The sequence below is a fragment of the Amphiprion ocellaris genome, chromosome 23 (assembly GCF_022539595.1).
Source record: "Amphiprion ocellaris isolate individual 3 ecotype Okinawa chromosome 23, ASM2253959v1, whole genome shotgun sequence".
Classification (NCBI taxonomy): Eukaryota; Metazoa; Chordata; class Actinopteri; family Pomacentridae; genus Amphiprion; species Amphiprion ocellaris.
This window is the reverse complement of record NC_072788.1, coordinates 7480656-7498443: the sequence shown is the minus strand read 5'-3', so window position 1 is coordinate 7498443 and position 17788 is coordinate 7480656. Positions and strand designations below refer to the sequence as shown.

The 17788-nt window shown below is 38.6% G+C and overlaps 2 protein-coding genes and 5 non-coding genes across 8 annotated transcripts; 1 reads left to right on the top strand and 6 right to left on the bottom strand.

Moving 5' to 3' along the window:
• On the bottom strand, nt 1-10350 carry batf2 (basic leucine zipper ATF-like transcription factor 2). Of its 2 annotated transcripts, XM_055007517.1 has the most exons (4): nt 10152-10350; nt 6165-6365; nt 5037-5156; nt 1-2503 (listed from the first exon to the last, which is right to left on the bottom strand). In XM_055007517.1, exons 2-4 carry the CDS (start codon nt 6294-6296, stop codon nt 1646-1648), a joined length of 1110 nt encoding a protein of 369 aa, XP_054863492.1. In that variant the 5' UTR covers nt 6297-6365; nt 10152-10350; the 3' UTR covers nt 1-1645. The 2 variants fall into 2 exon arrangements, with proteins under 2 accessions (XP_054863492.1, XP_023139027.1); XM_023283259.3 differs by lacking the exon at nt 10152-10350 and having other exon boundaries at nt 6165-7617.
• arl2 (ADP-ribosylation factor-like 2) lies at nt 9731-11994 on the top strand. The gene is made up of 5 exons (XM_023283262.3): nt 9731-9931; nt 10199-10309; nt 10957-11119; nt 11286-11366; nt 11713-11994. Exons 1-5 carry the CDS (start codon nt 9867-9869, stop codon nt 11845-11847), a joined length of 555 nt encoding a protein of 184 aa, XP_023139030.1. The 5' UTR covers nt 9731-9866; the 3' UTR covers nt 11848-11994.
• A 1546-nt stretch (nt 11995-13540) lies between these two features.
• On the bottom strand, nt 13541-13608 carry LOC111577143 (small nucleolar RNA SNORD31). The gene has a single exon (XR_002746894.1). It is a non-coding gene; the product is annotated as a small nucleolar RNA SNORD31 (small nucleolar RNA).
• Nucleotides 13609-14256: 648 nt separating this feature from the next.
• On the bottom strand, nt 14257-14324 carry LOC111577142 (small nucleolar RNA SNORD31). Its single transcript, XR_002746893.2, has one exon. It is a non-coding gene; the product is annotated as a small nucleolar RNA SNORD31 (small nucleolar RNA).
• An 847-nt stretch (nt 14325-15171) lies between these two features.
• On the bottom strand, nt 15172-15298 carry LOC111577139 (small nucleolar RNA SNORD22). Its single transcript, XR_002746890.2, has one exon. It is a non-coding gene; the product is annotated as a small nucleolar RNA SNORD22 (small nucleolar RNA).
• Nucleotides 15299-15536: 238 nt separating this feature from the next.
• Nucleotides 15537-15606, bottom strand: LOC111577141 (small nucleolar RNA SNORD30). The gene has a single exon (XR_002746892.1). It is a non-coding gene; the product is annotated as a small nucleolar RNA SNORD30 (small nucleolar RNA).
• A 560-nt stretch (nt 15607-16166) lies between these two features.
• On the bottom strand, nt 16167-16231 carry LOC111577140 (small nucleolar RNA SNORD29). The gene has a single exon (XR_002746891.2). It is a non-coding gene; the product is annotated as a small nucleolar RNA SNORD29 (small nucleolar RNA).
• Nucleotides 16232-17788: the final 1557 nt, after the last annotated feature.

Below are 17788 nucleotides of genomic sequence, written 5' to 3'. Positions count from 1 at the left end.
ATATATATATATATTCCTGTACATGTAAAGCAAAGTCATCTGCATAAATCATCATCTGAACAATCAAAATCGTCATTCTGATACAACCATGATGCATTTCCTAGCTTTAAAAATAAAACTATCTATTTCCTCGCAGCAGTAGTTCCTCTAAAAGACTTAAGCAGCCTCTTTGTCCTCCTATTGTCAATTACATGAAGTCAAAGGGAAGAAAAAATTAGCTCACATGACATATGCTCAATAAGCGATTCACTAATTAGGGCTTTTTTTTTTTTAAATCATAGGTTTAGACTCCCTTGAGTGAGGAATGTCGGTGAGCCACTAGCTGTCACTGTCATCAGCCTTAACGAAGCTGCCCCTGACAACCTCGTCACCTGCTGGTTTCTGCTGTTTGCTTCCTCTCAGGCAGCATGAAAAAAACAGCTTCAGTTAAGAGAGGAGACTCACGAAACTCACACTATTGTTAAAAATTAACCACAAATGCATGAATCCATGTATTTACAATCTGGTTTCAATCAAAGCCGTAACTGTATGTATTTAATACGTTGAAGGAACCAAATTACCACAAAATAACAGATACATGTGATGTTTGTCTGCTTGGTACCCACATTACAAGCAAAATGTAGCATTTTGAGGCTACAAATAAAGCAACTGTATTATAATTTTTTTTACTTTATTATCTGAAATGTCAGAAAATAAATAATTTACAGAGCCTTGAACGGTCGTGGTGGGATTTTTTTTTTTTTTTTTTTAAGTTTGAGTTCCCTTGAAATATTTATTTTTTGCATTCCCCCTGATCCATCTATTTCGCTCTACATTACGCATTTATTATTCAGTGCATACACACAACTGCTGCATATGGTTTGTACTAAACGCATTACAGACTAAGATAGCTACACAGTGATATTGTAGTACATAATACAACATCATAACACTTTCACTATGGATCAGAGAGAATTTAAAAAGAAGAGGCTCTGTAACAATAATTTAAATACCTACATTAGCAAACGGACTCATTTTTGCATTTTTTGTAGGGTTGAAATATTGCAAGCTATAAATAAATTAACAGCAGTAGCAGAATTTGTGAGGAGCGAGTCTGCGTTTCATTATTTATTTTAAATGACGGTAAAAAAAAATAGAAGAAGAGTAAAGTTTCTTGAAGTTGAAGCACATATGCAGCAGTTCCAGGATGCATGATTAATTCTGGCACCGTCGTGTCTTTAACACCGCAGCACGGATGGAAATTTCTCCTAATGACATTTCCATGAAGCTGCGAGGAAGTGAGTACTCCACCCCGTCAAAAAGAACAAGTCAGAGTTTTGCGTGCTGAGGCAGATTTGCAGCATCTCTGGTTTTGATTTAAGACTGATTTTTGATACATTCGTGAAAAAGCGTTTTGTCGGTTCACATTTATGGAGTTTTGGCGTTAAAGAAATGGACAGAATGTTCTACTTTTACATGCTATCGGGTATTTTTGAATCAATTTAAGAAGCAGAAAGCTGAACAGCCTTTATATTTGTGCTAAAGTCCTAAATTGTTGTTATAAATACTGCAAAAAGATAATATAACTCAGGTGAATTTGGTGACTTTGATTTGCAAGCTTGAAGTAGTGTCCATAGTTCAGTTAAGCTGCTCACAACATATAAGGCTATTCTGTAGTGCTAGGAGGCCCACTTAGGATCCAATCGTTGTTTTCCAGGAGCTCAGAAAGATCGAGGCCGAGATCGGGGCCGAGATCGGGCGGTGAAGGTTGGGAAAGAGCTCTGTCAGTGCTACTGGATTTAGTTTGAAGAACATTAAGAGGACTGGGGACGGTGAGGAGAGACAGCAGAGACGCAGGAGAAGGTGAAGTATAACTCGGATTCAGGCTGAAAGGAAGGGCTGGAGAGGGCTGTAAACTGGCCTGAGGTGGAACCGAGAGAGACTGAGCGGCAGCAGCAGGAGGACTTGATCTGTTTGGACTGAACTGACATGGATGAAGCTGGGGCAGACGGGGGTAAGGAGGCACCGCGCATGGTGAAGCAGCTGGAAAAGGAGTTTGTTTCGTTAAAAATGCATCCACTGTGAAAGAAGCTGCAGAGGTTTCACGGATGTTTCGGGCAGGAGAGTTTGCCAAAAGGCTGGGGACAGCATTTGTCGGCCTCGAGGTGATTTGAGCAGCGTCGCTAAACAAAGAGTGAGGAGCCGAATGTGCGAGGAAGGAGGCTGAGTAAGGAACAGTCACCGGTTCAGCTGATGTGCCGGCAGATGAGGCTGATGTTGTAGCAAGACCCAGACTGGAGGTTAAAGAGGTAGAAAGTGAAGAAGCAGCAGCCAAAGTGGAGTTTGAAACCTTTGCAGGGACCTTTGGAGGGCTGGAGCTGCTCCGACGGTCTGTTGAGGAGGCACCGAGGAGGCAATGAGGTTCATGACGCTTCAGAGAAGTCTCGTACTCGTGGAGTTGTTTCCTCAAAGTGGCGATCTCTTTATGAAGAGCGGCGTTGGATCGCTCCAGCTGCTGGAGCTCCTGAGGAGACGGAGGCAAAAAGAAAAGTCAGACACCGGGGAGGAAAGAAAAAAGGGCCACAAATGACAAAGAGTTAATATCAAGTTGAGTCAGGTATATCTTTATTACCCAAAAGAGGCACCCATCAGCCATAAAAACTGATTAAACACATTCGTCAAACAACGAACATGATCGCATCCCACCCACCACTTGTGCTGTAATAAAAGCAAAACTAATGACACGCTTCTTTAAGAGTTTTTACAAGTGCTTTAATGGAAACCACAAAGGTCGTGCAGCGGATGATATGTGGTCAGAGTCAGAACCCCTGATGGAGAAGTGAAATAATGCTGTTCAGTGACAGCTCTGCAAGTTCAGTGCGAAACGAGCGGGTGGGTGGTGGGGAGAGGACAAAAAAAGGTGTTTCCCTGCTGATCAGGGCAGAATAGAGGAGATTAATTGAGTTAAAATGTGGCTGTACACATTTCAAGATAAAGCTGCGCCTATTTATAAGTCGAGGTTTGCTTTAAACTTTTACGACACTGTTAAGTTTCAGTGCAGTAATCCTCCCTAACAGACGGCATTCATCTCCTCTGAGCATCAATAACAGTGAGTGCAGGCTTGAATAATGCCCAGATTAATAGCGTTTCCCTTCAGCAAACACACAACAGGTTTAGGAGTCACACTGAAAGCACCAGAGTCATGCATGACTCTGCTGACACACCTTGTGATTTTTATTATATTGTTTCAGGGCAGCGACGGTTCTTCAAACACAACCTAAAAGAAAACAAGAACTGAAAGAAGCCAGAAAGAGAAAGTGAAAGTCTGGACGCACACCGATTCACTAAGCAGACACTTATGCAAGCACTTTTAACAGGTAGGATGCTGTAAGAGGAAAATAACACTAACTGTTATTAAAAGAAAACTTGAGCTTAGCTTGCGGCACAGAAAACTGAAGGTTTAGTTTATGAGGGAGAACACAGAATCATAGCCGACGCCTGAAAGCAATAATTCACAAGTGACAGATTCATGAAAATCTCCTTTAAACCTTTGCTACATTTATTGGAAAAGAAATCAGATTAGTGATAAAAGTGGGGAAGAAATTATAGTTTGTCCTGCACAGAAATGTGTTGGGAAACTTTAAAATGTTTTTTGGAGGTTCTGACAGTCCTGACTGTCAGTTAGCTTAGCTTAGCACAAAGACTGGAAACGGAGCTGAAAAGGGAGCAAAAATGAGGTTGAATTGGAGTTTGTGAGGAAGGAGAGCATCTCACAGACAGCTGAAATAGGAGCGAAACTGTACACATAGTGCTCAGTGGATGTGGGTTGTGTGGCTCTTTTTTTCAGCAAAGACGTGATGCAGGTGAATTTTCTAACTGTTATTGTTTTAAAAGTTGGAATTCCTTTCACTTCCACTACGAGAGCCAAATTAAATCTAACTAAATAGCCATTTTAAAAATATTTGTCTTTTGTGCCTTTTGCTAATTTGGATGAACACAATTTTGAAATTCATTTGAAGAAAAAAATAAGCTTATAAGACGTGTAAAGTCCCAAAAGACAAAACACAACACAAAATATACAGGCCTTATCTATGGCAACTTATAGGCTGAAGAACTGTGTGCTTTCAGTTATTTTTAATTAACTAAAGCCATCAGATAACTCCTTGCTTCTGGTAAAACTCCTGAAAACTCCTGAAAAATTGAAAACTCCCTATAAAACTCCCTGTAATAATCCCCTCGATATGCAGGGAGGAAGAATAATATTGTGACTCTCCAGAGGAAACTAAACTTGGACTTGAGCCGGATTCATCATGCTCACAGTGATGTTATTGTAGAAACTGTGCACGACGGCCAAACTGTTTGCACGTTGAAAAGCATTTAGGTTAATAATAAGGCTGCATTAGAACACAAAGACACATCAGAAGGTGTGAAGAATTAATAAAGTTTCTGCTGCTGTTTCACCTTTCAGCTTCAAAAACTCAAATAACGGCGAATGGATTTAGCTATGAGGCTACTCAGAAGGCGGATATTTACATATGTGTGTGTGTGTGTGTGTGTGTGTGTGTGTGTGTGTGTGTGTGTGTCTGTGTGGGTGTGTGTAGTATATATTAGTGCATAATCCATGAGTGTTTCTGTGCATATGTGATGCTACCTGTGGAATTTGCCCCTCTAGAAAAAAAAAGACAAGAAGGTAGTAATGGAAAAACAGAAGTGGGAGTGTGGGAGTGTGTGTGTGTGTGGTGTGTGTGGGTGTGTGTGTGTGTGTGTGTGTGTGTGTGTGTGTGTGTGTGTGTGTGTGTGTGTGTGTGGGTGCAGCTGAAAAGGGAGGGCGAGTGGGGAGGGCAACCCAGAGGGAGTGAGAGTCCTTCTCCTAAGCAGAGTATTTACAAGAAATGGCTCTGACTGTGCTGCCAGATTACACAACACACACACTTACACTTACACATAACACACACACTTACACACAAGTTGAAAGGGAGACACACTGTTCGAGGGGAATAGTAAAAGGAAGTAGGAGGGCAAAGGGCAAGAAAAGATAAGGAATGACTGGTTTTAACCTCATGCAGCTCGTCGGCTCTCTCGGTTTGTTTCTTGCGGCTCTTTCTCGCTGCATCTCTGTTCTTGTCTCGTCTTTTGGACCCTCTGCTTCCCACCTGTTGCCTCTCCGATTCTCGCTCCTGCAAAAAAAACACATTACACACAGTTACCCACAATCACGTGGGGTTAATCGCAGCGCATACCCGGTCTCCGTGTTGTTATTGTTGCGCTGCATTTTGAAAAGATTTCAAAGTTCACAAGATCACAGGACAAATTTATCACACGAGAGGAAATGATAAGCAGGTCAATAAAGACACAAACGGAGCTGGACTTGATTTGAGAGGAACTTGCAGTGATGTAGCGCATGATGGGAAGTTAAGACAGAGTTTAAGGAGCAGTAAATGGGGTTCAGACATGGAAGTGACTTTTTTCTGCACAGTTCCCCCCAATGAGAGGACATACGTGATGAAAACATGATGTTCATTTGGCAGATTTGCAGAAACAAATGTCATCAAAGTTATGGAGGACCTTTTCTTTACACTACAACCAGAACAAAAAAAAGTACTAGAAAAATACAAGAAAAACCATCAAGAATTCAGACTGAAGCCTTCATTCTTTATTGTAAAGTAGAAATGCATGCCTATGTTTGAAAGTTACAAATAAAGTGCAACTTTTTTTGGCTTTGCAGTCTTCTTAAACCACTTTTAAGTAACTGATATATTATATATTATTAATTATTAACCCTATGCTGACAAAAAAAATAAAAGGGAGACGGCATGTAATAATAGATTTAAAGTGAAAGCATAACAGGACACATAAAGGTGACATACTGATACTCAATTTAAAAAAACAAACTATAATGTTAATTTTATTATTGAGCCTTAAAATGCACTTAAGATGCCAAATTGAGATTGATTTTAATAGAAATAGTAGAGCATTTGAAAATCAAACCACAAAGAAAAACATCAATTAAAAGTATCTAAAAATTTATTTGCAGCCTCGTTACCATAGCAACACGATTTTATTTGTATTTATTTATTGGTTAATCAACATTTTTGGCACAATTTTCTCTTGTGATAAGAAGCTGATGTGAGCTGGAGGCTCTTTGACTAAAATACTCATAGATCTATTGATTGATTGGCACTCACCGATACAAGAGTGTTGCTGGGGCACTCCTCTGCTGACGGGGATCCAGGGCTGTTAGGCTCGCAGCCAGTGTCCATGAATAAAGGGGACATCTCTGGCTCTCCGCTCCCTCCTAACCGGCGGTCATCGATCATAGGTGCAGCCCGGAGGTCGTCATTTAAACCGCTCAACCGGCGCGCAAACCGCCTGCAGCTCGGATTAAACTGGAGGAGAATAAAAGTGTGTGTTGCTGCTGAAAACTACCGTGGTTGCTTGGTGACTCTTGGATGTTGTGGCTGTGCAGCCGGTTGGTCTGGAGGTTTTAACACACGCAGGAAGGTTTTTTTTTGGCACTAGACGGATCGTGATGCAACATCCAGCGAATTTCTTTCGGTTTCTCTTTATTTTAAATTGACCTACAGGCATCTGGGAACGGCTGCGCGACCTTCACGCGCAGTACGTTAGTTTCACTCAGCACGCGTCTCCAAACGGCTCCAACGACGACAAACCCATCGTCTTAACGCCTTTTTAACGTCTTCTGGTTTCTTACAACGCCCCACAAGTATTCAACAGGCTTCTAGTCGCATTAAAGCTGCTTTAAAGAGTGGAAATGTGTCACGGTGCTAAATGCCAACCTATTTTTTCGATTGCACCTGAACGCATCACCGCTAAAGTGATGGGAAGGTCAGTCCCTCATTCAGAAACGGCCCGGAACGGATGACCATATTGGGAAAAACACTTCCTACACGTGCAGGGAATTTCTGAAGCGCTTTTTTTGCCAGGAAATTAGTGACAGCAGTCCTAAAACATTAGCCAAAAGCTTCTAGCAGTTCTCAGCAACTAATGATGCAACTTTAGGCACGCAAAGTCCCATTCATCCAGCTTCATGTCTTCTCAGTAGAAGAGGAAATTTGCATGAAGTCATGATTTTACAAGGAGATCCAGTCTGTGTGGTTGCCAAGATCAGTCAGTGGAAATTATATATAGTTTGATATGGATAGAATGAAAGAGAAACTATAAACTCTCATCCTATCAGCAGATTTGACTTAAAAGGACGACTGACTACACTGTAAAAAACAAACAAAACAAACAAAAAAAAACATTAAAAAAGGAGAAAGAGAATTTAAAAAGGGTGAGCATCTGGCAGCATGGGTACCAGAAAAAAATTGTCAAAATGTTCAAAACTGTCATGTTCAAAACCTTTTTAAAACTGTGAAAATAATCATGAATATTTGTAAAATTTGGATTTTTAAAAACATTTTCAAACACACTAAAAAGGTGTACTACTCTATTTACTAACTGAAAACATACTTTTTTTTCAATGCGGGCACTATGTACAGTTTTGGTCTTTTAAAAAAAAAAACAAAACACATAAATGAATACCTTTTTTGTTGATTCTACTAGACATTGTCTGTAAATTCACAAAACAAGGAAAATATATAAAGGTTAAAAAATTAATTATCTTTTTTCCAATACTTAAAATACTTAGTTTTCCTTTCAAATAATAGGAAATATCTGGAAAATTATAAATCCTTATATTATTTAATACAGTAAAAATATACAAAAATTTTAATAAAATTTATAATTTTATAAAAAAATAGTCATTATTTACAGTTTTGGCCTGGTTTTATACAGTTAACATGTGAATCAATACTTTAAAAAAAATAGATATTAACTGGAATCTGGCAAAACAGGGAAAATCTGTAAAATGAAAGTTTAAAAAATTCAATTTTAATAAAAAAATACATAAATTTAATAAATTAAAAAAATCTAAATAAAATAATAAAAATCTAAATAAAAAATTAACAAACATACAATTAATAATGTGAATATTTTATATTTATTTATATATGAACTTATGTGAATAGTTTTAGATGAAAAAATACTAATTTGTACTGTGATTTTATCATCTGTAATTTAAGCAGGAAAAATTTGTCAAAGAACTGCAAACTGTTTTTAAAAAATACAATCAATTGTGTAAAAACTACGATCTGCAACTTTTATCAGAAGTACCTAACAGCATATTTTTTACCCTTCGATTCTCATGTCACTTTGCCTGTCATTTTAAGTGTAAAATGTATTAATAAGTTCAGGTTGTGAGCCTAATGTCATCCAAAACTACACAGTAAAAATAGATTTACATAGAGTTACAGCTCTGAGCTCTAAAAAGCAGAGAAAACATCCTCAACCTCCTTCTTCTTCCTCTGCAGCCTCAAAAATGGTCACATCTGTGCTTTTTGGCCACATGTTGATATGTTATCCATATGTATGACACACTATTTTAGTCTTACCTTGTATATCAGAACATAAACATAAAATCTGATAGCCATAAAACATTTCATCATGAAATTACTTATTGTATTTATAATTCTGAACATGGTCTTGTTTAAGAACTCTTCAGATTACATTTTTTTCATACTTTTCTTTTCCAATGAAATGCATGTATTTCCAGATTTCTGTGACAAACTAAAAGACTAGGCACTCCTTTTTGAGTTATTTATATTTGTAAATGCTTTAAGATATAGAAACTATTTAAATAACACATATACAAACATTTTTACCTAACGGATTTGATGCACTGCTATAGGCTAAACAACCCAACAGTATATAAGGTAGCTAGCAGTAAGTAAAGTGGGAGTAAACTGCAACAAATGCAGCAGCAATATTAACCTAAATACATCATATATAATAGTACAGCACTGACGAAAAACACTGAACAGCACAATGCGCACCTTTTCATACATTAATTACATTTTACATATAATACTCATACACTTTTACTTAAACAAGGTTTTGAATGTTTCCTCCATCACTGCTGGCTGCAGTGTAATTCACGATAAATGCTGAAAAACATGAATTCACTGAATCTAAAGACATGTGAGTGAAGTTTTCTAGTCTGTATAATATGCAAATTATATTAACTGTACTAAGGGCTGCACAGTGGCGTAGTGGTTAGCACTTTTGCCTTGCAGCAAGAAGGTCCCTGGTTCGCGTCCCGGCTTTCCCGGGATCTTTCTGCATGGAGTTTGCATGTTCTCCCTGTGCATGCGTGGGTTTTCTCCGGGTACTCCGGCTTCCTCCCACAGTCCAAAAATATGCTGAGGTTAATTGATTACTCTAAATTGCCCGTAGGTGTGAATGTGAGAGTGATTGTTTGTCTATATATGTAGCCCTGCGACAGACTGGCGACCTGTCTAGGGTGTCCCCTGCCTTCGCCCGAGTCAGCTGGGATAGACTCCAGCCCCCCCCGCGACCCGAGTGAGGATTAAGCGGTGTATAGATAATGGATGGATGGATATTAACTGTACTATTATATAATTGGTATTCATTAGCATTTTTGTAATAGATCAGTACAGTTCACTAAGAAAAAGGTATGGCCATAGACTGTATAATACATTATTTATTTTATTATACAGTCTATGGGTATGACAAGCAGACGTAACTCCCACAACAGACACACTGCGGAACTGCACTAGACTGCAGCACGACCACACCTTAAAACACCCACTGACCAATCAGCGACTCGCAACAATCTCCATTAACCAATCAACGCTCTTTTGTAACTACACACACCAATCGGTGGTTGCGTGGGGCGGGATTAGCACTGCGGCTTCTTCCTGAATCGCAATGCCGCTTGTGGAAGCTAAATTTAATCAACATGAAATCCTAAAAAAGCAGTAATATACATATTTTTTAGATTAACAGTTTAGAGTGAAAGCGCCGCGATGGGTTTGCTGACAATCTTGAAGAAAATGAAACAGAAGGAGCGGGAGATGAGGCTACTGATGCTGTATCCTTTCAGTGAACGGTGCTAGCTTAGCCACAGAAAAGTAGCATTTTAACGTTGTAGCATCATTATACATCCACTTGAACTGCAAACAGCGATTTATATCTCTACGTGTGGTTAGAAATTAAGACGGGATAACGGCTGTGTGCTCGTACAGCGTGTTTTCTGTTGCAACGGGCTGTTAGCATGTTAGCTTCTACTTAGCACTAGGTGAGTAAGTTACCTGTCCGCTGTGAAGTCATGCGTTTTTCTTTGACCCGAGTCGTGCAGAGGTTTGGACAACGCAGGGAAAACGACCATCTTGAAGAAGTTTAACGGAGAAGACGTGAGCACCATTTCTCCCACTCTGGGCTTCAACATAAAAACTCTGGAGCACCGAGGGTAACGTTTAGCTCCGACCTGCATCAGTACAGGCGAAGAAGAGCTTCTTCTTCTACGCAACACAAACAGCTCCATCACGAAAGTGCTTTTTCTCTTAGCCCGGTCAAAATCGACCCATTTTAAAGTTTGAAAATGTGGGAGAAAAAAATCTATTATCACAGTGAAACTTCTGATGTCCACATTTTCAGCATTTTTGGGAAATGTTTGAACATTTTTTGGTGGAAAAAAAGAAATGTTAAAAATGTTTAAGAACATTCACAAAAAATCAACCAAAATCCAGCGAAATTCTCTGCATTTTGGTTGATTTTTTGATGAATATTCTTAAAGAAAATATTACAAGTTTTACTGATATATAAATGTAATCACTAGATATTTTTAGGATTGTTTTTGGAAGATTTTTACAATTTTTTTGAAAATATTTACAAGAATTTTCTTGCCAAATTTGGGGGATTTTTTTTTAAATAGACATTTAACGGAAACTTTTAGGAATTACTGGAATTTTCTTCCTGAAAGTTTTGCAAATTTTCAGAAATTAGTGGGATTTTTTTTTCAGTCAGACAAGGAAACAATATTTTTTGATCTGATTATCAGGCCGTACATTTACACTTTTACCCCACACTGCTTGTGTTTTTTCTGTGGTTCTGTAGGTTTAAACTAAATATTTGGGACGTGGGTGGACAGAAGTCGCTTCGTTCCTACTGGAGGAACTACTTTGAGAGCACAGACGGGCTGGTTTGGGTGGTGGACAGCGCAGACAGACTCCGACTGGAGGACTGCAGGCAGGAGCTCAGTGCTCTGCTGCTGGAGGAGGTAAACAACAGTCCCACTCACAGGAGGCACAAAGGGTTTAGTGGGGACTTTTTGAAGGACGTGGGTGTAGTATTTGATGGGATTGCAGCGGCTTTGAAGTGGTTCTAATACTGTATGATTAAATGTGTTTTTTCTCATAACATGCACTGTTCTATATCCTCTGCAGAGGTTAGCTGGTGCAACGCTGCTGGTGTTTGCCAACAAGCAGGACTTACCAGGAGCTCTGTCCAAAGAGGCAATTAGAGAGGTGAGCTCTGCACTCACTTAACAATACTTCTGTTAACCCTCATGTTGTCCTCATTTACGGGCACCAAAAAATATTGTTTCCTTGTCTGAAAAAAATCCAAAAATTCAGCAAAAAAAATTCCCCAAATTTCTGAAAACTCGCCAAGCCTTCAGTAAAATTACAGTAATTCCTTAAAAGTTTCCCTTAAAAGTTTTATTTAAAAAAAAAAAAAAAATCCCCCAAATTTGGCAAGAAAATTCTTGTAAATATTCGACCTGCAGGACGACACGAGGGTTAAAGTATTTCTGTAATGCCGCTTTATTATATCACGTCCTCACACGAGATGCTCTGCTGTGTTTTCCTGCAGGCGTTGGCTCTGGATGAGATCAAAAGTCATCACTGGTGCATCATCGGCTGCAGCGCAGTCACAGGAGAGAACCTGTTAGCTGGAGTGGACTGGCTGCTGGACGACATCGCTGCCAGGATCTTTACTGCAGACTGAGAACAAAACGCAGCCCCTCGTGTTTGGAGATCTGTGTCCGCTTTGCGTATTGACTGATGCTTTTATACATTATCAGATTAACTGATGATTGTGCCTCACTGGAATCTGTGTTGTTTTTATAATAAATAAGTTTGGTTGTCACTATTATCCAGGGATTTGCCCATTTATTAAGAACAACCATGCCATCCAGTGTCACTGCTAGAGTCCAGATGAAGCGCTGCAGTGCTTATTTGTATAATTTTTACTAACTTCTGCAGTCTTGAGCTGCTGTTCCAAAGCAATGCTCCTGCAGTGAGTTGATTTTTTAGGTTTTTCTGATGCAGCCATAACCCCAACTTTCATTCGTATTTATCTCAGAGCCCATATCAAGGTAAGAAATCAGCAATTTCTACATGAATTCATGAAGGTCAGACTGCTGTAAATCCAAAAACTCAACTTATGCAGCAGCTTACACAAGCATTCACAATAAGCAAACAATAAAGCAAATTAAAGGAAATGTTGTTTTTAAAAAGTACAAAAAACAAGTAAGACAGTAAAAACACAATAAAAACAGTTGCACCTGCCTGTACAACTGTAAAATATTAACCCTCCTGTTGTCCTCATTTACAGGCACCAAAATATAGTTTCTTTGTCTGAAAGCAATCCAAAAATTCAGCAAGAAAAATTCCCCAAATTTCAGAAAATTCACAAAACCTTCACTAAGAAAATTCCAATAATTCCTTAAAAGTTTCCTTTAAAAGTTTTATTTTAAAAAATTCCCCAAATTTGGTGAGAAAATTCTTGTAAATATTTTTCAAAAAATGAGTAAAAATCTTCCAAAAAATCCTTAAAATATCTAGTGATTACATATATATCAGTAAAACCTCTAATATTTTCTTTAAGAACATTATCCCAAAAATTAACCACAATCCAGCAAATTTCGCTGGATTTTGTTTTTTTGGTGAATGTTCTTAACATTAACATTTTTTTTTCCACCAAAAAAATTTCAAAAATTTCCTAAAAACGTTGAAAATGTGGACATGAGAATTTTCTCACTTTAAAATGGTTCAGTTTGACCCGTAGGACGAGGGTTAAAGAATAGTTATAGGCTGGTTCAAATACTTCCATTTTTATATTGAGTTTTATATTGTGGGTAAATAAAGCTTCCATTTTTTAATTTTTCTTTTTCCAATCAGAAGCCTTTAGCGGTTCAAAACCATTCTGTAAATCTGATGAAGATTCGACAGCAAGCACTCCCTTTAGCAACAACCACTTTACAAACTGGATTCAAGTGTTACTCTCAAAGCGTCACTATTAGCACCGAGGTGATGCTTTCAGTTCTTAATAATCAATGACTAATTCAGAAAACTCAGCCACTGTTGACACCTCTGCATGATTCATCTGAAACGCGCTCATACAGCCGACAGTTTCACCTTTTGTACATCTGATTTCTGTTTGCACTCTGAGTTTTGGGAAAAAAATATCCCCGTATTCTGACCCGCAACAGAAAATATTGCAATATATAGAGAAAAAGTCAAGAAGTCATAAATGAGTGTAAAAATTCTTTATTTCAAATTCCCACTTTGCTGCCAGTAAAACATGGTTGATGGATCTTCATGACGGCACAACTTCTCCCCCAATCTGCAAAGAGAAGCGGTATCTTAGAGGGCATGACAAATCTTTACATTTTACTTTGAATTTGTCACCTATAGCTTTGATCAGAGGGTACCAATCAGTCATGAATCTTCAGACTGGGGCGGTAACTGAGGCTCATCGCTTCTGCTTAAAGTTTTACAACTGCTGGAGTGTATTTTATGAAACATCTTCTAGTCAAATACTCACCGAAACATGGACCGAGATCAGTGTGATGCCTTCAAGCTGCAAGGGGAAAAAAAAAGGAAATTAAGAGAGGCACAGATTATTAAGAGTACCTTTGGTTTGTCGTTATGTGTGCGGTGACTCAACAGCACCGTCATTAAAATAAGTATATAAACATGTTAGTTTCAGTAACACATTTTGATCATGTGTCAAAGGGTTGTACAAATGTCAGTGTAAATGTAACTTTTTTGCTTCTAGGATGTGATCAGAATCAGAGTTTCAGTCAAACTCTCGGCTCTGCCTCCATCAGAACACCAGCAGATCACCTTACACCTGGTGTGGATTCAGGGTTCTCAGTGTCGTACCGGGTCAACAGGAGGGAGAACAGAGATGCAAGGGACGAGGGAAGAAGCACACGTCCCTTGACTGAGGATGGATAGCATCATATCCACAATCCCAGCAGCAACACTACACTTGCTCATTTACCTGTAGCACAGTCCAGGTGGCCGTTTGAATCTTGAGGGCAAAGAAGATTAAACCTGTAACAGGAGAAGGTTAGTTTAGTTTGTGAAGTAGTTTGATCAGTGGGTGATTAGGAGTTGTAACTGGGGGGGGATCAGAGGGTACCAATCAGTCACGAATTCTCAGACTGGGGCGGTAACTGAGGCTCATCATTTCTGCTTAGCCGACTGGTTACTGTCAAAAGCACTGATCAGACACTTACCTCAACTCTGGAGAACCTCGTCCTCTTCCTTCAGAACTGCTTCAACCTTAAAAGGAAAAAGAAAAAAGATCAACATTTATCTGCCAAATGGAATACAGAATTACTGCTTTGATGTACAGTCAGCATCTTTCCAGTCGTTAATCCAGGAAAGAAACAGTTCCAACTATCATAACCTCTTCCTAAAGTTCACCGTTTGTCGTCCTGCGGGTCAAAATTGACCCGTTTTAAAGTTTGAAAATATGGAGAAAAAATATGTATTTTCACATTTTCAACATTTTTGGGAAATCTTTGAACATTTTTTGGTGGAAAAAAAGAAATGTGAAAAATGTTCTTAAAGAAAATATTAGAAGTTTTGCTGATATATATGGAATCACTTTAGACATTTTTTTACGGTTTTTTTTGTGGAAGATTTTCACTTATTTTTTGAAAATATTTACAAGAATTTTCTTGCCAAATTTGGGGGACTTTTTTAAAATAAAACTTTTAAGAGAAACTTAAGGAATTATTGGAATTTTCTTCCTGAAGGTTTTGCAGACTTTCAGAAATTTGGGCAATTTTTTTGTTGAATTTTTTGATTTTTTTCAGACCAACAGGAGAGAACACGCAGAGTCTGGTATTAAGATGCAGCCAAACTGAGAATTTGTCACTCAATACTTCATGAGTACTTCTGTTGTAGTGTGTGACTGATTTACCTGAAGGTACCAATCAACCAGAGGTTCCAGTTTGTTTACTGAAAGTGGGCCTTTCATCCAATTTTATTCTCAGATTTGGCACGATTAAAAATGGTCACATCCATGTTTGTTTCCATTCAGACTGTTGGTAACCCCAACGGATCATCCCCTTGTTGCCAAGGTAATGCCAGTGGGTTCACCTTTTCAGGTTCTGGCATTAACGCGAGGCGTAAGACGTGTGCGGGTGTCATCATGAAGGAAACTGGATGTGACATGTCTGACTTGGTCTTCTTGGATGGAGCACTGCTTGACATTTTTGCTGTTTTTCATAACTCAGTGCCTATTTGAATGCTGAAGCGTCAACTCACCTGGACAGGCATCTGTGTTTTTGTGAAGAGATTTCAGCAAATGTCCAAAACCACCAACCTGTAAGAGACGACATTGTCAGATCCGAGCACAGCATATTTCATTCTTTAATTATAACAGTTGACCGTCACTGATGTCAGATATTCCATTTCTCAACAGCAGTTCAGACGAACGAGATTCCAAATGTATCTCATCATTTTCAGCAGGTCTGAGACTAAAGGCTACTGGTTGCGTTTTCCAAACAGCGATCAAACATCGTACCTTTAACTGGAACGCCTCCGTCACGATGCTGAAGCAGCCGAGGAATCATCTGACAAGAGACAGTTTGTTTACTACATGGTTTAACAGAAATCTTTTAAAGTTATTGCCCGATGTTTGAACTGAAACAAATTAGAGCTGCAACGATTACTTAATTAGCTCAAATACAACTAATTTAATAACAGTTTTTAATTTTTTTTCTTGAAAAGTCTAAATTCTGGTTCAAGTTACTTAAATTTTAATACATTCCATCGCCTTTAACGCAACAGCAAACTGAATCTGTCTCAATAGCGGACAAGACATTTGACCTTAACCACACTTTTCCACCATGATGTAAATACGAATTCAATGAGAAAATAAATCTGATTAATCTACAACAAAAATCACTAGTTGCAGGCTTATTGATTAACAACATGAACTGCAACTGATCAAGATGCACAATCACAGTAGAGCTAATCTCGTTGCAGCATCAAAAACGAGAAAAGACGTTGCAAATTAATGCAGTTTCTCAGATGTTCCTGTCGTTTCACATCGATTCAAAGTGAGCTAAGTATCATCATCACTGAAACTGCATAACAGAAATGCAGTGTCATCTCTTGGTAGGTTCTACAATAAGCACAGGACTTACCGTGAGAATTGTGTGTGTGAAACCCCCGTCATGCATCCTCTCAGCAGACACTGCAGGAGAAAGTAACACTTTAATAAAAAGCGACTACTTTTGGAATCAGTAAATGATCTGAAAGTTTGATCAGTGCTTTGGTGACAAACTGCCATGTGACATTAGTCGTCCAGCTGTTTGAAGGGTATTACCCCATTTCATCCTTTCAAACAGTCAAACACCTCGCCTTTCACTTAATACTGGACCTTTTACAAAATACAGGAGCTCACATTCATAGTCTAATAGCCACTTGTTTAATGAAATTGAGCTATACAGGAAAGGCATTTGATAACTGCTATTACAACCACACATAATGAAGACTTACTTGTGAATGAGGCGCCGTTCCCTCATGACATTTCACATCAAAGTTCAACCTAGCAGAGAAACACTGGTTAGTCACATGCAGAGGGGTGACATATTTCATCAGTTCATCTATGGGGAATCAGATGAAAGTTTGACATCACTGTGATCAGGCATATGCTTGTCATTAATTATAATCATCACGTTTATACCCCAACGACTGAGTGATCTCCTGGAGTAAGAGGCACTTTACTCACCTCAGCGCATTTTCGAGCTGCTTCAAGGTGTAGTGAACAGACACCGATGCCAAATCTGCAAGAGAAAAATCTGGTTAGTCATGAATTTAAAAAAACAAATCGGAGCGTTGGCATTTCTGTAGGGCAAATCAGAATTAAGGAATCATCACAAGTCAGGCATATGCTTGTCTTTTATAAACTCATCAGATAGAGCCTTTGTGGAATCTTACTTTTAGATTTAGTGTTGCTCACCTGCATTAGTCTTCTATTCTTGTTCTTCATCTTCAAAGAGCTTTGAGCATCTGTTTAAAAAAAACATTAGAAATTAGTTTGAAGATCATTTAGCCAAAACCACTGATCTTACAATGTTTGGATGCTACTCGGAGCTCATATGCTGCTCAGAATCTGGTAAAGAAGTTTCTTCAAAGGCTGATTCGGTAAGAGAGAGTTCAGAGATTCATCACTGCAACGTGGAGCTCCTCAACAGCCAGAGAGCCAATTAAGGCTGATCTAGAAAAGACCAATTGATGGTTCCCACAATGTTCTATTCAAGTTATAACAGGTAAACATCTGTTAGACATGACACACCGAGACTTTACACTGCAAAAAAAGTATCTTTAACAGATGAATTAATATTTAAATACTTAATTTGTCTGTCAAAACATGCGTCAATAAAATTAATATAACTTTACAGATATTTGACAGTATTGTTACGGATATACAGTCCTTCAATGTGAGACTATCACAGTCCATAGCTTCAAATTTTGGTGTACATGCACACGTCATGAACTACAGCTTCTCTATTTGGGTAAAAAAATATCCAACTGAGATTTGACAGTGCATTAGTTACCATCAAAAATGCGACAGTTGTTAGCATTCGCAGGCATTAACAACCCATTATAGTTCTAATCTGCTCAAACTGAATTACAGC

Coding starts and splice junctions, on each gene's coding strand:
- batf2 (XM_055007517.1), bottom strand. CDS start 6,296: ATGATCGATGACCGCCGGTTAGGAGGGAGCGGAGAGCCAGAGATGTCC. Junction 5,157..6,164: donor CCAGCAACACTCTTGTATCG/GTGAGTGCCAAT, acceptor TTTTTTTTGCAG/GAGCGAGAATCGGAGAGGCA. Junction 2,504..5,036: donor GAGCCGACGAGCTGCATGAG/GTTAAAACCAGT, acceptor CCGTCTCCTCAG/GAGCTCCAGCAGCTGGAGCG.
- arl2 (XM_023283262.3), top strand. CDS start 9,867: ATGGGTTTGCTGACAATCTTGAAGAAAATGAAACAGAAGGAGCGGGAG. Junction 10,310..10,956: donor AAAACTCTGGAGCACCGAGG/GTAACGTTTAGC, acceptor GTGGTTCTGTAG/GTTTAAACTAAATATTTGGG. Junction 11,120..11,285: donor GTGCTCTGCTGCTGGAGGAG/GTAAACAACAGT, acceptor TATCCTCTGCAG/AGGTTAGCTGGTGCAACGCT.